Source organism: Zasmidium cellare (assembly GCF_010093935.1).
Source record: "Zasmidium cellare ATCC 36951 unplaced genomic scaffold M409scaffold_60, whole genome shotgun sequence".
Classification (NCBI taxonomy): Eukaryota; Fungi; Ascomycota; class Dothideomycetes; order Mycosphaerellales; family Mycosphaerellaceae; genus Zasmidium; species Zasmidium cellare.
In genome coordinates, this window is record NW_022987004.1 from 139,823 (window position 1) to 157,681 (window position 17,859).

Sequence of the window (17,859 nt, forward strand, 5' to 3'; positions counted from 1 at the left end):
TTACTCGGTAGGGATGATGGAGCTACTCGAGCCTGGACAGAGAATGTTAGAAACAATGAAAAGCTGGAACGCTGCATGCGAACGTGCGACGGAACTGCTGCACGCGGGTGGGCAGGTTTTCAAACGCGCGTTTAGGTAACACGTGAGGTCAGATGAGACAGATGTACAAACTTACCTCTCAATGATGTGAAGTCCGGACTGAGTTTCGACGATTGGCGATACCTCACCCGGCTTCAGTCCGAAAGATGCCTGCTCGAACTCGGTCTGCATGTCTCCCTTGCCGAAGAATCCACTGCAGAATGTATCAGTAAATGTGATCAAAGGCGTTTGGAAACAGGAAATGTCGTGCGGCGTCGCACGTGCGATTGAGGACAAGGAACCAGCTGACTTACAGATCACCTCGCTTTCTGGCAGAACTGCAGTCACTCTCGGTCACGGCAAGGTCTCCAAGACTGGTTTCGCCGCTCTTGATCTTGCTCTCGTAGTTGCGGATGATGTTCATGGCGCCGTCCTTGGAGCGAGTGATCTCAGCTTCTCGCCATGACGAAGGCCGCCGAGAGCCAGCATGCTTGACCAGGAGATGAGCACATCGGATCTTGCCCTCGAGTTTCTGCTGGACGTCGAGATCAGAGCGCAGGTTGGCAGTGTGATACTGGCCCATGTAGTGCTTCAGCGCCTCGCTGTCGGTGTCCTGCGGCGGCTCCCATCGCGACTCCTTGCTGCCGGGGTTGAAGTAGTACGGCAGGTTCTTGCTGTTGGAGTGGCGAACCTCCCAGCCCGCGGGCAGTCCAGTGGTCTAAGCAGATGAGTGTCAGTCAATAATGATCAGGTGACGCGGCACGAGCGAAAGACCAATCTGGCGGGCGGCTTACCATTTTGTGTGGGGAAGACGGAGGGCGTGGGCGTTGCAGAGATCTGTGAGTGGATGAAAACAGTCGAAAGCTTTCTGGGGAAGCTCAGAATGTGCCAGCAGTCCTTTGTTGTTTTTGGCGCTGCGAGTGATATGGACTTTCTCTCAGATCCTCCTCGCCAGCAACCCTTTTGACTCCGTTGCCGTGCAAGCACCGCAACGACGCGTGACTGTCTGTGCCCCGCTTCGTCTTCCGAAACCAGAGACTTTCGGCCCGCCCCTTCCTTCCTTAGCTTCCGTGGCGACGCCCGGACACGAGTGGCGCGCGACTCTCCATTTCAACCTCAGTTCCCGACTTTCGGACGTCTCGAACTTCCACACATCTCTACAACCACCGCGCCGTGACACAACATGGCCAGCTACGACATGGAGGCCTCGCCCGCCCCCGAGGACAAGGTCGACGATGCGAAGAAGATCAGCTTCCGCTTCTGCCGCGAGTGGTGAGTGTCGCGCATCTGAATACAAAGATGAGTCGCATCTGACGTGCTACCAGTTCCAACATGCTCTACCCCAAGGAAGACAAGATGACCAACACCCTCATGTTCGCATGCCGGACCTGCCAGTTCAGCGAACAGGCCAACGCGAGCTGTATCTGGCGCAACATGCTCAAGGAGAACGTCCAAGAGACGGCTGGCAACGTCGACGACATCGCACAGGATCCTACGGTAAGAGCATCCGAGTCTTTCCAACGCGACGGCACACCCATGGAAGATGTGGTTGTGGAGGGAGAGGATATCGTGCCCGAGTTGTGCACTCTCTGTGGTCAGGAGATCCTTTGTCCGATCTGTGAGGGGCCTTCAGACGGCGGTGTAGCGCTCGAGGTTGAGGATCCGAATGAGTTGATTGAAGAGCAAGGAGAGGAAGCCGTCAGAGCTGAGCAGCGCGAACGAACGTTGTCGGGTGCTGGCTTTGGCGCTTCCTAGGGGAGGCAAGAGAAGGTCCACACATCTACCTGCATCGCCGTTGTCTTTGTCATATCTATGCAGCAGCATGTGCTGACAGATTGGGTTTGTCTAGCTCCCACACGCCGAAGAAGAATGCAGCAAGTGCGGCCAGCGAGATGCCGTGTTCTTCCAGAGCCAACAGCGCACTGCCGAGACGGGGATGGTATGTATTGGATACTCGCCACATCGACCGCTACTGATTCTTTCCAGGCCCTCTTCTACGTCTGCTGCAACTGCCAACACGTGTGGTCGACGCTTGATGCAAAGAAGTAGTCTGGCTTTGAATCAGGCTCGTCGCATGCGAAGCAGCCATACTGGAGCGGACGCCACGATTCGGTCACGTCTCCAATCGTGGAGACGTTCCAGGAAAACACTCGAGGAGAGAACCATCAGTGAGATTAGCGAGGCGTTGGAGGTTTTTGGTAGAAGAATCTTGGGCTGTCATGAGACTACGAAGTCCCGCAGCCACGCAATGAAGCAACTCGAAATTCAAGATGATATGCCCACCAACTCCGTCGCTATGTCCGTTTCCCCATGCCCATATCGTCCCATCCCTCTCCGTATTTTACAAGTGCATTGGTGCCAGACTGAGGATCTTGCTCCACTTCTTATCCCTCAACTCTGCACCCACAACCCCGTTCAACCTCGACCCAATGGGCTCTCCACCCTTGTTGATGAGCACGCACGCATTATCATCAAAGCTGACCACACTCCCGTCTTTCCTCTGCACCTTCTTCCTCGTCCGTACCACCACCGCGTGTCTGATATCCCCTCTCCGTACTTTGTTCGCCGCAGACACTGACACTGACCCTCCGGGACCTGACTCGGGTCCGAAGTTGCGTTGCTTTTGGACGACGATGATGATGCGGTCTCCTATCCGTGCGGCGCGCTTCATCTTGAGGACTTTGATGCATTCTGCGACTGCGGCGCCGGAATTGTCGATAACGTTCATCATGGTCTAGAAATAGAATCAGGCCTTTGCGCATGAGCTGAGGGTTAGGGCGCTGGTCGCATACCTTTAATTGAATCATCTTGACAATGACCTTGGGCCTGGCGAGCCCTCAGATGTATAGGAACGGCTTTGAACAAGTGGAAATGCTTGCGAATGGAGGCGCAAGATGTTGGAGTCGGAGAGTCGGAGGCTAGCGCGGCGGAGCACCCTTGCTTTGCCGAATTAGAGTTTCGAGGAAGCGGCGCGTGTTGGTGCGTGGCTGGGAAGGAGCGGCTGCTCGCTATTGATTAATGCAGCACTGGACCACCACCGCCGCGCTCCGAGTCTTGCTCTGCTATTGTCTCACGCGACAATAGTCGCCCGCAACACCACCTCTTCCCCCTCTGCGCGTGCTTGTTCCGCATCGACACACAACCACACCCTCCACCACGCATCCGCCGGTTTGCTGGCAATGCTCACCTCCGCCTGGCAATAAAGCACGCCAAAGAAGCCACCCGAACGAGCAGCCCACGCCGCCTTTGGAATGCACGCCATTGTCAATCCGCCCTGAGCGAGCGACTTTCTTATTCCTCTCCGCACGCCTGTCTTCATACACCACACGCGCATCGCACATCTCCACACACGCGACCCGTTCCTTTTGCATGTCGGTCCTTACCACCGCGCATCCGCCAAAATGCCCCAAGCCGCCGACCTCGAGGAGGCGTTGAACAAGAAGGGCGGCCTTACACTTTCGCAACTCGCGAACTACGACGACATAATAACAGACGCACTCGTCGACCGGGTATGTCTTCACTCACAGCAAGTGTCTGTACAGCTGGCTAATCTTCCGAATGCAGGTCTATTTCTGGTCGATCATCCGTAAGCTGAAAGGCAATTACCACGCATGCCGCGGCGTTCAAGAAGAGGAGGTCGTCAAGATTCTACAAACGCATGTCATTATCGACAAAGATCCGGCCACCGGCCTAGAGAAGCTTTTGCAATTGCCAGGCTTGAAAAAGTATCACAGGAGTCTCAAGACCGAAGATGAGAAGGAGCATTTTGTGCGCCATCTGCGCAAGTACATCAACACATACCACCCGGACTGTCCATTTGAAGTCAGTACCACGAATCGCTATACCATTGCAACGGCAGAGGCCTGCGTGGTAGCGAGGAAGCATATTCGCAAGGGCGAATCGATCAAGCACCTCTCAGGCATCCAGGTGGAGTTGTCTGAAGACGAAGAGAAGGAATTGAATCAAGGCACAGACTTCAGTATAGTCATCTCCAGTCGGCGAAAGCGACCATCGCTATTCCTTGGCCCAGCACGTTTTGCCAACCACGACTGCAAATCAAATGCAAGTCTCAACACGACAGGACCTCACGGAATCCACATTGTTGCACGCAAGGACATTGAGATTGGAGAGGAGATTACCGTCAACTACGGCGAGGACTATTTTGGTGAAGACAACAGAGAGTGTCTATGCCGCACGTGCGAGAGCATGCTTCGAAACGGATGGGATCCGCTGGGCCCAATCCTGCCAGAAGACAGCAGTGATGAAGAATCGGAGGAGGAGGATGAGGCAAAGCCCACTCCTAAGAGAAAGCCCGAACCAAGTCCGCCAAAGAAGAGAAAGCGACTGGACGATGAGACCGAAGAGGTTGGCGCATCGAAGCGACCAGTTGGACGTCCACGAAAGATTGCCAGAGAGGAAGAGCCAAAGCGTAAGAAGAACAAGGCCCTTGCAGCGACCATTGGTCTCGAAGACGACGAAGAAGATGAAGATTACGCAAGATTTGATTCCAGAGCAAAGGCTGCACTTGCACCCGCGAAGAAGAGCACAAAGTCAGCGAACGGCGAATTGGCGAACCTCAAGTTCTACCCTCAAATGACTCGTGAGCAACGCATCGACCCCATCCTCGACAAGATCGTACGAATTCTGGGCCGTGTTGCAGACCGCGAGGCTCGCAACAGGACGTTCTTCGATCCATCAGTATCATCCGGATCCAACGCACCCACGCCGAAGACGATATCTGAACCAGACAGAGACGGTGATATTGACATGACGGATACCGAGGAAGATCTTGAGCATCTGAGCAACGGCCGTACCACCGTGCGTGGCGCACGCGGACGATTCACCAGCGCATCAAAGCGACCCAGCTTCAGCGAGCGCGGAAACGACAGCTCCGACTCAATTCGAGATCAGGATGCTTCGGCCTCACAAGACCAGTCTGGTCCATCTGACAGCACCAAGTCGAGACTGCATCCCGTGAAGAAAGAACGAAGCTTTTCAAGCCTACGCAATGTTGTCAATGCGAACGATGAGACGAATGTCTACAGCATCCAGGCATCGCCTGCTCCACAAGCTGGACCGTCAACAAAGCGCAAGCGTGATGTCAACGACGCTGGTGATGAGGACGACAGCACCCAGCAATCATCAGCAGCAGAAGTCGAGCGACCAGCGAAGCGCGGGCGCGGCAGACCACCTAAGCACCCAAAGCAGCCGGAGGAAGTCGTGGACAACACCACTACAGACCCGAGCTCGCCATCGTCAAACGGCAATGAGAGTTCTTCTGGCCTCTCAAACGCTTCCAGCGCAACGTCGTTAGACACTTTCAGCGGTGGCAACATTGCACAAGGCATTTGCGACATGCTTACCAGCGGCCCTGATTCCGAGCTGCGCCAGTCAGCCGCCATCAAAGAAGAGGTCAAGGTGACGAAGACGCGTACAACCATGACCCGATCGAAGAGCCAGGTGCGAACCACCACCACGCAGGAGACTGTCGAGGCCGCGCTTCTTTCTCCTGAAAAGGGTGATCGAGGTCGAGATGCGATTCGCAAGAGCCCTCGCGGCGCACGTGTCGATCGATCCCAGCCTGCTGTCACCAGCATCGAGAAGACCGAATCCGAAGAGGACGGTGACGAAATCAGACGTGGAGAACCACGCACCCCAGGCGACTACCATCTCTGCGAGGCGCTACTGGTCACTCAATACCACAGATGGGTGGAATGCAGAAACTGCGATGAGCACTTTGTCCAGCCAGAGGCATACCAGACGCGCATTGCATGCCCACGATGCGAGCGGCACAGCAAGCTGTATGGATATTACTGGCCAAAGACGGACAAGGAAGGCAAGCATGACAAAGAGGAGCGCATCCTCGATCATCGCCTGATCCACCGCTTCATCGACCCAGAAGAAGAGCGCTTCGAGCGCAAGGGCAAGAAGGCACTCGCAGAGGTGCTTCGCGAGAAAGAGGAGAAGGAGATGAGTGAGCAGCGAGAGAGCGCAGAGATGCCTGACCGGGTCGAGCGGTCATTCCGGGTGTCCAAGAGGCGGAGCGAGAGCCGTCGCAAGAAGTCCGCGAGGACTACGATATGATGAGAACAACGATTTTGATGTTGATGAAAGGGGGTTTATTACTGCTTGTTTGGGGTGTGGTGTGTGAAGCGTTCTTACTATTTGATAGTATTGGGCCGGCATAACTGAAGAAATTCAGTTATTGCAGGAGCTCGAGACTTGACGATAGTGAGACTCGTGGGGGTGGTTGTTGCAGGAGCTTCGTGCTACTTTTATAGTAGCATGGGCCGGCACAACATCCTCGCGAGAGTTTCACCACCACCATCACAGACCACCAGCAAGACTTCTCCCTATCTCGACAACCAATTTCGATCACCAGCAAAACAACTCGACAGAACCAGCGAGTGAAATTTCATGATTCAATGCATAGCGTGGGCAAAGCGACGGTGTTTGGTTCAGGATCACTTGCATTTGCATTTTGCGATTGGGGCCAGGCAGGCAAAAAGCTGCATTGTCACGAGGCCGTGACACAATCAGCAGCTGATCATGCAAGAAACAAGTAGCACACACCACCATGCACGTAGCCGTTGGGCGCGTGCTCGCGCAGAATTTGTGCAATCATCCGTAGTTTGGAACGAGAGTCTTCCGACTATCTATCCCCTTTCCCGCCTTTTTTCCTTGTGTTTTTGCCTGCCCTGCCTGCCTGCCTGCGGTTCGCTATTTTCTTTGGCTCATGCAAGTTCTGTTTGCTACCCGATTGTGTCTCCCATGCTCCCTCCCTCACCGTCTCTTCGGTCACGGAACAAGGTCTCCGGTCCTCCCTCGCACCGCTTCTCCTCACCGACCTGTCCTTTCCATCCCTTTTCATCCCTCGGCTCTCCCTCGAAAATTCCGTTTACCTCCTTCACCCATCATTGTACCAACTCCCACTCCAAAAACTCGAAAAGAAAAAGAAAGAAATCAATGGGCCTCTACCCCTCCAAAACCGAACTCTTCCTCCCTTCCGAGACCCTCCTCCGCTGCACCCCCGACCGCTGCTGGTGCAAAGGCTCGCACCACCGCGGCGACTCCCGGTACGTGTACGTCGAGCGCGGCGGCGACGGACGGGAACGGTGGCACGACGGGTTTGATATGATGTCGCAGCTGATGAATGGTGGAGGGGGAGGTGCTGGAGGGGGCAGTTGGCCTGCATGGAAGGACCCGAGTCAGTGGAATGTGCGCGATATGGAGCGTTTTGGGGAGTTTTTTGCTGAGTGGCAGGGGCGGGAGATGGGGAGGAGGGCGAGGGTTCAGGGGATGGGGATGGGGATGCCTGGGATGGGGATGTATGGTGGGGGTGGAGGGGGTGTGGGACGGGGGGAGTTCGACCGCATGCAAGCGGAGATGGAGGAGAGGTTTCGGAGACTGAACGAGGAGTTTTCGAGGGGCAATGAGGAGCGGGATGCGTTTCTTTTTGGGAGCGAGAGGGAGAGGAGGAAGGAGATGTTTCAGGGGAATGTGCTCAGGATGCTGCAGGAGATGTGGCCGCAGTTGGCGCAGATGGCGCAGATGGGTGGTGCTGGTGCTGGTGGGGGTGGGGGAATGATGTGGATGGGCATGCCGAACATGAATATGCCTGGGATGGGCATGCCGCCGCCGCCGTATCCAGGCTTTCCTCCTGCGATGCCGATGGGTGGTGGGCCGAATATGAATATGGGTGGCGGTGGGATGAATTGGATGGGTGGGATGCCGAATGGCATGCCGCAGATGCCTCAGATGCCTCCTCAGATGCCGATGCATAACAACATGATGGATCCCGGTGCTCCTCCGCCTCGCTTCCCACATCGAAGGAGAAGAAACTTCGCACATGGCGATGAGTTTGACGAGGATGTTCATATGTTGAACCCGTATGGGAATATGGCTGGAGGACCGCAGCCGTGGCAACGACGGAGGAGGTTTGGCGATGAAGGGGATTTGGGTGGCCTCGGTGGCGGTAAGTACGTACTGCCTGTCCGTGGGCGATGTTAAGGAGTGGATGTTGATGATGAGTAGCGGCTTCCCCTATGCCTCGCCGCCCTTCCGGTAGTGGCCCTCGTCCTGGTGGTGGATGTGGCAACGATGGACTTGCATACGATGACCCTGTCAGGAACGATTACGCCGTTCCAACGTATCGACCTCACGACCCCTTTCGCACACGGCGACAGACCTATCGTCCCGAAGGACCTGACAGCCTCCATCCCAACCACGTCGTCCCGCCAACCTCTCCTCGTATAACGACCCCACTCGCCGATCCTGTCGTCCCAAACACTCCCATCGTCGACCCTGCTGCTGCTGCTGCTGCTGCCGACGTCCACATCTCCCAAACAACAACGACAACCACTCACCCGACAAGACCCCAACCCGGCATCATCGTTGAAGAGACTCTTGCCACAGACCCCGAAATAGGCCCTTCAACAGCACGCTACCCACAGACACCTACCGCGAGGGTATTTGGCGTACATATCCGTGCTACGCCCGTGGATCCCTTACGTCCAGGGAGTCATCGGCCACCGCCGTATCCGGCCGAGGGCTTTGGTGGGAGGGAGAGGCGGGAGGTGAGGTTTGAGGACCAGGAGAGGGCCAGGAGGTTGCGTGGAAGGGTGCGAGACGAGGAGGACGATTTCGGGGAGGGGCCGGCGGGGAATATTTGATAGATGGCTATTGTATGCCATAGACTCATGACATGATGAATTGACGCCTGACGAATTCGTCGCTCTCTCATGGCAGCTCAACTAGCCCCAAACCTTAAACCCCACAGCTCATGCCGATCACCTCGTAAGCGAATCCCTCGTTCGGCTAAGCACGAACCCCAACAATACCCGAGCAACAACCACACTCGACCTCACGACCCGAACCATGCCAGCAAAAACAGCCAAAGGCCCCATCGGCTTCGATGTCTCCATCTCGGATCCGAAAGAACGCATTCAGGCGTATATCGATACGTATAGGAATGATGAGGAGTATGAGGTATGTTTTCGTCTGACGACATATATACCATCCGATAAATTCTCCTCGGGCTGTGACATATTAATGAGAGGCTGAACAAATCCAGGGCTTCGAATCCACCCTCATGAAATCCCTCCACATCATCTCCGCGTCCGTCTCCCTCCCCAACCCCAACCCCCCACAAGCATCCTCAACCCTCGCAACAACAACCTTCGCCCTCCCCGTCGTGCCCGCGCTCTGCAACCCCATGGGCAACATGCACGGCGGCGCGGTCGCCACCCTCGCAGACATGGCCACAACAATGGCGACCGCCCCGCTCTCCCAGCGCGGCTTCTGGGAATTCGGCGGCGTGTCGCGGACGTTGAGCGTTACGTATCTCAAGCCTGTGAAGGTGGGTGGCGTGGTGGAGGTCGTTTGTGAGGTTAGGAGTATTGGGAGGCGGCTTTGTGAGTTTTGCAGATCTTCCTTTCCTTTCGTTGCGGCTGCTGCGTTACTTTGTTTTGTTGGGAGTGGTGGGGGTTGTGCTGATGGTGTTGTTGTTTAGCTGTGACGCAGTGTGTGGTGAGGGAGAAGGAGACGGGGGAGATGTTGGCGCTTGCGGAGCATGGGAAGAGTGCGTTGTTGGATCAGACGTTTCCTCCGGTAAGGGGAAGAGGGGATCGGAGTAATCTTTGAAGTTGGCTTTTGAGGAGGTCTCTGAGGTAGCTATTCTTGTGAGTGCTTTCGGACTGTGGATATCAAATGCTAGAGATACATGCTCGGTAGAGTAAACTTCTAGAAAGACACAACTCGATCCCTGAAGCTTCACCCCCGGCCAGGCACTGATGGAGAACGGGAGAAGTCCTTGTCATTGCTGGTGTCCTGGTCCGCCGTCAAGTCAACAACCTCAACTTTCTCCAATTGCCTGAAATCTCACGTCATCTCTCCGTCCACAGTATAGTTGACTCGAAATGCTCACGCCAGAAACTCAATCGTCTCCCCGTCCTTGACACCCAACTATTCAACCTCGTCAGCCCCAGTCCTCAAATCAAAGCCATGCACACATCAACATACCTGCAACAAAATCCTCCTATCCTTCCCCAAAACCTCCCCCGCTCCCACCTTAAACCGCATATAATCAACCGTCTTACTCCAATCCTTCGCCAAATCCGCCAGCGTATCGTTGAAAGGCGCCCCAGGCCTCTTGACGTACGTCCTCGTCTTCCGCGACTTGCCCGAAACGTGGATCTCGAACCACGAGTTCGGTCCCACTTCGAGCTGCTTGTTCAAACGCCGGATCGTCCTCTCGAACGCCGTCGTCTTTCCCGCCATTTCGTTCTGGACGTTCGCGACTTGGGCTTTGCCGTCGTGTACCATTGTCTTTAGCTGGCTGATTGTCTCCTCCAGTCTCTGGATCTGGTCGTTGGAGGCGATGACTGCTCTGTTCACGGCTTCGTCGATGAGAGTCTGTTGTTCGGATTCAATGGTGGCGATTTTATCCTGGTAGCCGGCGAAGATGCTCTTGGTGTAGGCTTCGCGGGAGGCGAGCATGGCGGCCGATTCGATGGCTGAGTGAATGGTGGTTGAAGAAGAGGGGGTGTTCTTCCGGGAAGAGGTGTCTTTGGTGATGCGGTTGTTTGGGTCCATTTTGTGGATGTGAGACTGCTGCCGAGAGTGTGAAGGAAATGCCGATTGTTTCGAAATGCTGAATAATGGAAGAGAAGTTTGTCTGAAAGAGACTTCAGCAGAAGTCTTGGAGTCGTGCAGAGGACCAGGCGTTGTGATTGCTTGTCAAGGTTCAGAAGTAATGCCAATAGAGGAGTCAGGAGAGTCAGGAAGAGAACCGTCACAAGCAACCATCGTGTGTGACTCAAGGAGGGAGTGTAAGAAGAGCACCTGCCTCATACGCTTGTTCGATCCGATAGCATGTGACTAGAGCAGATGATAGCCAACAGGGCCTTCAGAACACTCTCCTATGTAGAACTTTAACACGTATCTATCCTTCTCAAATAAAATCCAGCTCCATGATTCAACCCATATTCCAGACTTCACTTCGTAATCACAGCCGATGCACAGAGCTATTCTTCGACCACCTCCTAATCGTCTTCCCCTTCCAATAGAACACTCCCCCAAACGCACACCAGAACGTGATAAGCGCCACATTCGTCAAGATCGGCTTCACGAACCCCGAGTCCGTAACCCAAGGTGTGATGAATTTACTCAGGCCATACCCCCAGAGGTTCTTATTGACCGTAATAGCCACCATCAAGCTCCCCGCAACAGGCTTATACGAATCTACCGCATAGGTATTCGCGATAGCCGGAAGTGCCGCCATCTGGATCCCCGTGCTGCCGTATCCGATCACGACGATGGCTTGCCAGGGCCATTTCTGCTGGTATCGGTACGCGACAACGAAGCTGCCGAGGATCATGATCAGGACATAAGGGATCATTGCCGGAAGACGCATTTCCGGTTCGCGGATGCCGCCTTTCTTCTTCGTTGCACGCGCACTCACGTAGTCTGAGAGCGGGCCAGCGGTGGCGAGGCCGATGAAGGCGCCTATGAGGATGGCGATGTTGAACAGGCCAATCTCTTCGGTATTGTAATTATAAGGTGGAGCCGCGAAGTTCTGGGATTGCGTGAGGTTTCCGACTAGAAAGGCGCTGGCGCTCCAGGAATCGACGAAGGCGGCGAATTCGACAATCGGGAAGACGAAAAGCTTCCAGGGTGTCCAGAAGGCGACGAAGAGGGTTGAGAAGAGGTTGGGGCAAGGCTGGAAGAAGCCCCACTGTTGTTTGCTTGGTCGTCCTTTGCCGAGCCACATATCCTCCTTCTCTTCTTTCGCTCCAGGGAACGGATCTGGTACGATGAGGTCTGGGGTTTGCAAGTCCTCTGTTTGTTTATGCTCAATCTTCTCCAAAGTATGCTCTTGCGAGGACTTGTCGGTGCCCGGTATCTCGGTGGCCTTCACTCGATCCCACTTCGTTTCTGGAAACAGGAACAGGGCCATTAAGAACGACGCGGCGATGAGGGCTGTGTTGAACCACCAAAAGCTTCTCCAACCGGTATGCAGTGCCATTGAGCCAGAGATGATTGGACCCTAAGAACACGCATCAGCCTTTGGGCCTCTTCACCTTGCGACAATAAAGCCACGAACCACTGTAAGGCTACCCATATACGTGGTCCAATAGACTGAATTCCAGAAGTCTCGATCGTGTAGGAAGAACACTAGTCCACGAAGTCAGTATAGAGCAAAACGGGCCTTGGTTTGCTGTCCATACCATCAGCTATAACAGCAGGTTGTATCGTCTCCGCAGGCCCAGCCCCAATTCCCTGGATTTCACAAGCCCCCATGAAACTCCCATACGTCTGCGCTCTAGCACGCCAAATACAAGAACCAAGGGATATGAGCTGTGAGAGCAAGTATACCGGTCTCCGGCCGAAGGCAGTACTCATGGGAACCCTAGCACACACTAGTCAGTAGATGAGACAACATCAAGCAGATTGGCGTTCAGCTTACCAGATGAAATTGCTAAACCCCAACACCAACATAGTAATTCCCGTGAACTGTACCGCTCCAGCGAGGTCGCTATCAAAGGCCTCGATCAAGTCCGGGAACATGGGCGCCAATGCCAGGGATCCTAGACCTTGGGAGAAAGAGACTGTCGTGGCTGTAGCGATGGATAGGCCTTTCCACAAGAGGCTCCAGTTCTGTGCAACGTACTTCGTTAGAACACCCGAACAAGGCTCTTGGGCAGGTTCATATTCACCAACGGATCGTTCTTGTTAGCACTAGGCTGAGGAACCAAGACTTGTGAAGATCCCTTCTTCAGGAAGTGGTGAGAGCCGATGTCTGGGTTGTTAGTCCCTTCTGCTCTCTCGACATCCACACTTTCGAAGCCTTACCCCTCATGATCTCTGTCCCGGGAAGAATTTCCACATGGAGTTCTTCTTCGATTTGGTGGAGTTCCTCGTCGGTAGATGAGCTGTGCCCGGGTGGATTGAGGCTGGTAGTACTCACCGTTGCATCGTTAGCGGTCTCCATGCTGAGTAGCTGTTCCCTCGATTATTCCCTCGATGCTTTCAGGAATGTCTCTCTGGGAAGTCTCGATTGTCACAATGGTAGTAGTCGATCAAACGTAACATCGCACACAAGGTTCCATCTTCGACGACCACTATGCCCGTATATACAAAGCACGACGCGGATTGATGCCGCTTTGCACTGCATGCCGACAGTTGATTTAGGAACAAAACCCGAGACGTGCACACACCGTTTCATGATTGTCAGGGCTACAAAGTCCGGCGCTTTCAAATGTGCTTTACGTTGAAGCCGAGACTGCTTACGCTACTTGAGGCAACGGCAAAAGGTGCGGAGCGGGAGTGCGGAGGAAACCGCGGAGGTTTGACGAGGTGCTGTTGCTCCTTCCGTCCCTGGACCCGCAGCATCTGCCCCATACAGCCACTTTGGCACGCAACCAATTTCAAGTGACTGATGTGCCAGCTGCTGAATAGATGGGTTGTTGATTTCCTCAAGAAGGCTCATGTTGAATGTTTTGAGCTTTAGATGTTCGAGACGAAAGAAGGGGTGCCGATGATGCTGTCGAACATTATGTAAAAGGCAAGTTGTTCGTGTACAGTATCAAGTGGCGGAACGCCCCATATATGGACCTTGAAGTTGGAATGGCCATAGCAAGTGCCCCATAGGAAGGAAGCGATACGAGAATGACCTGCTCCTGGTCCGCTAAATGCAAGGTCGCTTACCTTCGATCGTCTCTCTTCGACGAGCGCCAACAGCTCTAACAGCGAACAACTATTAGTGCTTTTCAACAGTTGAGAGAACTAAAGTGCTAAGATTGACACGTCAACAAGATGCAAGGTAGTCTTTCTAAACATTCACTTGGTCTTGGCATTCACGTGAACCGCTAGTGGAAAAATTGTCCTTCATAATCCTTGTGTACATGGATAGACATATTGGATCAAGCTTCTTAGCATCATGGATCTGTACCCGGCGCATAGTAAATGTCATTATGCATGTAGTGGATGACGAGGTCAGCATATGAAAGTAGATGATACATAAAGTTCATGAATGGCTGGGTACATCGTTTTCAAACGGACGTCAACGTCCTTCGGCGAATGTCTATGCCTGACACATGAGACAGGTCAAACTTCTCTTAGGCTCATAGTGATGTTGTATAAGAACACAGACGGTCTTGTAACTGAAGTCTTTTATCGACATCTTTTGTGGCCGAATTTTTGCAATTCCTTCTTCGTTCTCTTCTTGGCTTAAACGAAGTTGAGATGGAGCCCCCTTCGGCCTTCTCTCTGACACTATTTCGCAGCTATACTGCAGTGAAATCAATCTTCCATTTGAAGGGGACGTTCTGCTTCAGAGCCGGCCTTTTTGATCTACTGGGACTCACTAATTTCTGTCACAAAGTATCGCCCGTGATTTGCTTTTTCTTTGCCATACTACAGGCTAATATCTTGCCTGCGTGCAAATGGCGTTCCATGACGTTTCTTGCTTGTCTTCAGTCACAGCGTTTCGGGAGACAGGGAGAGTGGATACTCATTGGCGTTGGCCCGAAGCGAATTAAATCTTGCATGCATGGGACTATAGATTCGTCGGCAACGATGTGTAGAAAGATTGACCGTCTGACCCAAAGAATCTTTTGGTCAATGCTGTGGCAATGCCACTTTCGATCAACACGGTGAGGCAATGTTGCGAACCGAGCAGGACGGCATACACCCAATCTGCACGTATCAAACTTTCGCTAAATGCATTACAAATGAGTCGTGACTCGTCATCCATGATTTTAGGGGTAAGGCTATTTACGCTTCTGCATCGTCCGCGGATTGTCCACGGAGCCTGACGCATCACAGTCTGTGCCCTATTTTCTTCCCTCAACGGCCGCCTTGCACTCTGTGGCAGCATGCATCACCCTGGACCAATTACTTCGTAGCTCCGCTGGATCAAGATACGCTCTGTCATCGTATCGCGACTCTTTTCAAAGTTTGCCGCTTGTCGGCGCGGTTTCATTGCACACGCGAGGTTCTCATTTCAGCTAGCTCTAACTTACTGCAGACATCATCACTCCATCTGGCCCTACGCAGGATCCCGCTTGACACGCGATCAACGGGAATTCTTCCCCTTCAAACATCTCGATGTGTTGTAGTAGCTCCCTCCTGTAGCAATTGCGCTGCTGGGCTCGAATATGGTGGTGGTAGTCCTGTTTCAACTGTTTCGCCCTGATTCAATCGGCCTCTCTGGCGACTCTTCGTGATCTTACGGTAGCGGGCACGAGATCTGATTCTGCGCAATTGTCAGACGGCGACCAAGCAGGATAAATGGCTGCAAACATACCGCAAGATGAGAACACTCAGGATACTGATGAGAACCACGCTGAGTACAATCGCGAGGAGCACCCACCGGCCCCATCTGAGCCAAGCGGACTCTGTCGCCGTCACGCAGATTTGTTCACCGAATTGATTGAAGTAGCAGTCTGGCATCTTTGTCGATGGAGGTCGTGGGGAGAAGTGCTCAGTCTCATCGCGAAGGCGACCCGCGTCATTTTCACTCCCTCGCAGTGCAGCCAGGGGCAATATTGTTAGCGCGTCAAAGAGTACACGGCCGCTTATCAGCCCTGGAGGATTCTGCACTTATCTATAGGGCACGGCGAATCTTGATTCATACAAGGCAGTCTTTGACTTTAGCGACCGCTTAGGCACATGTTACAAATCTTCATGTCTTGCCCGCGTGAACAACGCCTCAGCTACTATTCTTGTCGATAGCTAAACGACGCGCTGAGAATGTGGTACACCTCATGAGGTGCCCGAGTAACCGTATGGTGGCCCTTTCAGCCTTTCTTTCGAATAAAAGTCCTGTGCACCGACTCCCAGCCTTGCGTCCTTCATCCAGACTTGTACATCTCTACCAGAAATCGTTCCCTCCCTTGGCAAAATGTCGCCTCTCTCCATTTACGAGTTAATTGCTACGTTGCCACTACTACTTTCCTTCGCCCACGCCGTACCCATCGCACAAGAATCTTCCCCAGCCAGCTCATCCGACATCTCAACTACCGGGTTCTCCTTTCCTCTCACCAACGGCTTCCCAAACGTAACCATCCTATCCACGACGCTGACCGCAATCGAAGACCAAGCTCACGGCACGCTCCCCAACTCTCCTCTCCCCACCAAAATCTCCCCTATATCAGCAACAGTCTGGCAAATCATCGCATTCAACGAGATTTTCGAAGTCGCCTTCTTCACTTCGCTCATCCAGAACATCACCACGAACGTTACGGGATTCGAAACCTCCTCACCGAGCGCAATTCCCTCCTCGCCAATCTTCATGCCATCCAAGCGCAAGACCAGCTACACGCGCTCGGCGCGAATGCCGTGCTGACGACATCCGGGCATGCAGCTATCCAGGCGTGTAGATAACGTACTTGATAGGGAAGCTGCGCAGACGGTGAAGCTGCGTATAAGCCTCGAATCCTCGATACTCTCGACTATCTACGTAACGCTATAGTAATATAGCTACTTTTACTATCGCTATCCTCGTTCTCGGGTACCTCCTCGATAATATTCTCGATTTCCGGACTCGGAGAGGCGTTCCGCTTCCGTTTACGAGTTATTTTCTTCGCTATCTCCGCTTCGGCTTACTAGGCGATTTCGAGAATTTCCTCTATATTAAAAGTAAAACGCCCTTCTAAAGTAACTCGTTTCCTTTTCGTTCGTTTTTTACGAGTCTCGAGAAACTCTCGTTATTCGATATTCTCTTTTCGTAAAAGTATATTCTTAGAATTCGACTTTTCGAGAGTAGTAGTAGCTCGAGCGATATATCGCTTAACTAGGCTTTCGAGTATTTTATTCTCCTAGACGATTAAATTAAGTACTAAGTTTACTTATTATAGTTTAGTACTATCTAGAGGCGAGCTATTAAGAAGCGAGTAATCGAGTATATTCGTCGTTATTAATAGAGACGCTTATAGAGAGTACGAGAAGCTTTAGGTATTTCGAGAGTCGAGAGAACGATAACTAGACTAAGCGGTAAAATACCGCTTTTACGAAAACTAGCGAGTATATTTAATATTATAATAGCTTACTCTCGTACTTAAATATAAGTAGAAATCTACTCGACTCGAGATATCTAGCTAGAATTAAAGTAAACGAGAGAGTCGGTTTCTTTAATAAAAGCTCGTTTTAACGGACTAAAAACGGCGACGTTAAGAGGCTATAAAATATATAATAAGTATAGTAGTAAATAGATAAGATCTATCGCGTTATTAAGATAATAAGCGATAAATTAAGAAGTTAAGTACGAGCTATATCTATCGAGTAGTAGAAGTCGATACTAGCTATTTTCTCGTTTTATTTCTAAGTCGAATAAAGTAGAAATCTACTTATAGGTATACGAGTCGCTCGTCTAGCTACTATTATTTATAGAGAAGCGCTAATTCGCTAGTATATTAGGTAGTATCTATCTAGTATTTATATATTTTACTTTAAAAATAAGAAGCGGTAGTAAAGCTTCTCTAGAGGTACGAATATACTCGATAGCTATAATCTACTTTTATCGCCTAGATATACGCTTCTAACTTACTTTATCTTTTATATTTATAAGTACTTAAGAGGTTTAACTTATACTAATAGCAAAACCTAACTTATCGACGTTATAAATATTAGGATCGGTTCGTTAATTCTAGAATCTTACTTAGTATAGATACTAAGCTTAAGTCCTTAGTTAGAGCTCGTTAAAGGGAGAGAGTTAGTAGACTACTAAGATAATCTTAAAATAGAGGTTTAGGTATAATTATAAACTAAATAGTAAGATTA

General features: G+C 52.2%; 10 protein-coding genes across 10 annotated transcripts; 5 read left to right on the plus strand and 5 right to left on the minus strand.

Annotated features, from left to right (window-relative positions):
* Positions 1 to 22: 22 nt before the first annotated feature.
* On the minus strand, positions 23 to 875 carry M409DRAFT_60875 (uncharacterized protein; the record flags this gene model as incomplete). Its single annotated transcript, XM_033814601.1, has 4 exons — positions 23 to 32; positions 176 to 292; positions 393 to 796; positions 873 to 875. 4 exons carry the CDS (start codon positions 873 to 875, stop codon positions 23 to 25), a joined length of 534 nt encoding a protein of 177 aa, XP_033660301.1.
* Positions 876 to 1,261: 386 nt separating this feature from the next.
* On the plus strand, positions 1,262 to 2,127 carry M409DRAFT_71075 (uncharacterized protein; the record flags this gene model as incomplete). The annotated part of the gene is made up of 4 exons (XM_033819020.1): positions 1,262 to 1,350; positions 1,404 to 1,575; positions 1,928 to 2,017; positions 2,065 to 2,127. The coding sequence occupies 4 exons, from the start codon at positions 1,262 to 1,264 to the stop codon at positions 2,125 to 2,127; spliced, it is 414 nt and encodes a 137-aa protein (XP_033660302.1).
* A 292-nt stretch (positions 2,128 to 2,419) lies between these two features.
* Positions 2,420 to 2,885, minus strand: M409DRAFT_30164 (uncharacterized protein; the record flags this gene model as incomplete). The annotated part of the gene is made up of 2 exons (XM_033809792.1): positions 2,420 to 2,812; positions 2,871 to 2,885. 2 exons carry the CDS (start codon positions 2,883 to 2,885, stop codon positions 2,420 to 2,422), a joined length of 408 nt encoding a protein of 135 aa, XP_033660303.1.
* A 594-nt stretch (positions 2,886 to 3,479) lies between these two features.
* On the plus strand, positions 3,480 to 6,162 carry M409DRAFT_30165 (uncharacterized protein; the record flags this gene model as incomplete). The annotated part of the gene is made up of 2 exons (XM_033809793.1): positions 3,480 to 3,587; positions 3,643 to 6,162. 2 exons carry the CDS (start codon positions 3,480 to 3,482, stop codon positions 6,160 to 6,162), a joined length of 2,628 nt encoding a protein of 875 aa, XP_033660304.1.
* An 882-nt stretch (positions 6,163 to 7,044) lies between these two features.
* M409DRAFT_30166 (uncharacterized protein) lies at positions 7,045 to 8,750 on the plus strand (the record flags this gene model as incomplete). Its single annotated transcript, XM_033809794.1, has 2 exons — positions 7,045 to 8,053; positions 8,113 to 8,750. 2 exons carry the CDS (start codon positions 7,045 to 7,047, stop codon positions 8,748 to 8,750), a joined length of 1,647 nt encoding a protein of 548 aa, XP_033660305.1.
* Positions 8,751 to 8,955: 205 nt separating this feature from the next.
* M409DRAFT_30167 (uncharacterized protein) lies at positions 8,956 to 9,720 on the plus strand (the record flags this gene model as incomplete). The annotated part of the gene is made up of 3 exons (XM_033809795.1): positions 8,956 to 9,066; positions 9,152 to 9,491; positions 9,590 to 9,720. The coding sequence occupies 3 exons, from the start codon at positions 8,956 to 8,958 to the stop codon at positions 9,718 to 9,720; spliced, it is 582 nt and encodes a 193-aa protein (XP_033660306.1).
* A 279-nt stretch (positions 9,721 to 9,999) lies between these two features.
* Positions 10,000 to 10,671, minus strand: M409DRAFT_30168 (uncharacterized protein; the record flags this gene model as incomplete). The annotated part of the gene is made up of 2 exons (XM_033809796.1): positions 10,000 to 10,041; positions 10,099 to 10,671. The coding sequence occupies 2 exons, from the start codon at positions 10,669 to 10,671 to the stop codon at positions 10,000 to 10,002; spliced, it is 615 nt and encodes a 204-aa protein (XP_033660307.1).
* Positions 10,672 to 11,083: 412 nt separating this feature from the next.
* Positions 11,084 to 13,069, minus strand: M409DRAFT_71079 (uncharacterized protein; the record flags this gene model as incomplete). The annotated part of the gene is made up of 7 exons (XM_033819021.1): positions 11,084 to 12,124; positions 12,182 to 12,252; positions 12,306 to 12,487; positions 12,545 to 12,735; positions 12,795 to 12,877; positions 12,931 to 12,994; positions 13,046 to 13,069. 7 exons carry the CDS (start codon positions 13,067 to 13,069, stop codon positions 11,084 to 11,086), a joined length of 1,656 nt encoding a protein of 551 aa, XP_033660308.1.
* Positions 13,070 to 15,174: 2,105 nt separating this feature from the next.
* On the minus strand, positions 15,175 to 15,531 carry M409DRAFT_30170 (uncharacterized protein; the record flags this gene model as incomplete). Its single annotated transcript, XM_033809797.1, has 2 exons — positions 15,175 to 15,334; positions 15,386 to 15,531. The coding sequence occupies 2 exons, from the start codon at positions 15,529 to 15,531 to the stop codon at positions 15,175 to 15,177; spliced, it is 306 nt and encodes a 101-aa protein (XP_033660309.1).
* Positions 15,532 to 15,982: 451 nt separating this feature from the next.
* Positions 15,983 to 16,426, plus strand: M409DRAFT_60881 (uncharacterized protein; the record flags this gene model as incomplete). Its single annotated transcript, XM_033814602.1, has 1 exon — positions 15,983 to 16,426. One exon carries the CDS (start codon positions 15,983 to 15,985, stop codon positions 16,424 to 16,426), a length of 444 nt encoding a protein of 147 aa, XP_033660310.1.
* Between the last annotated feature and the right edge of the window lie 1,433 nt (positions 16,427 to 17,859).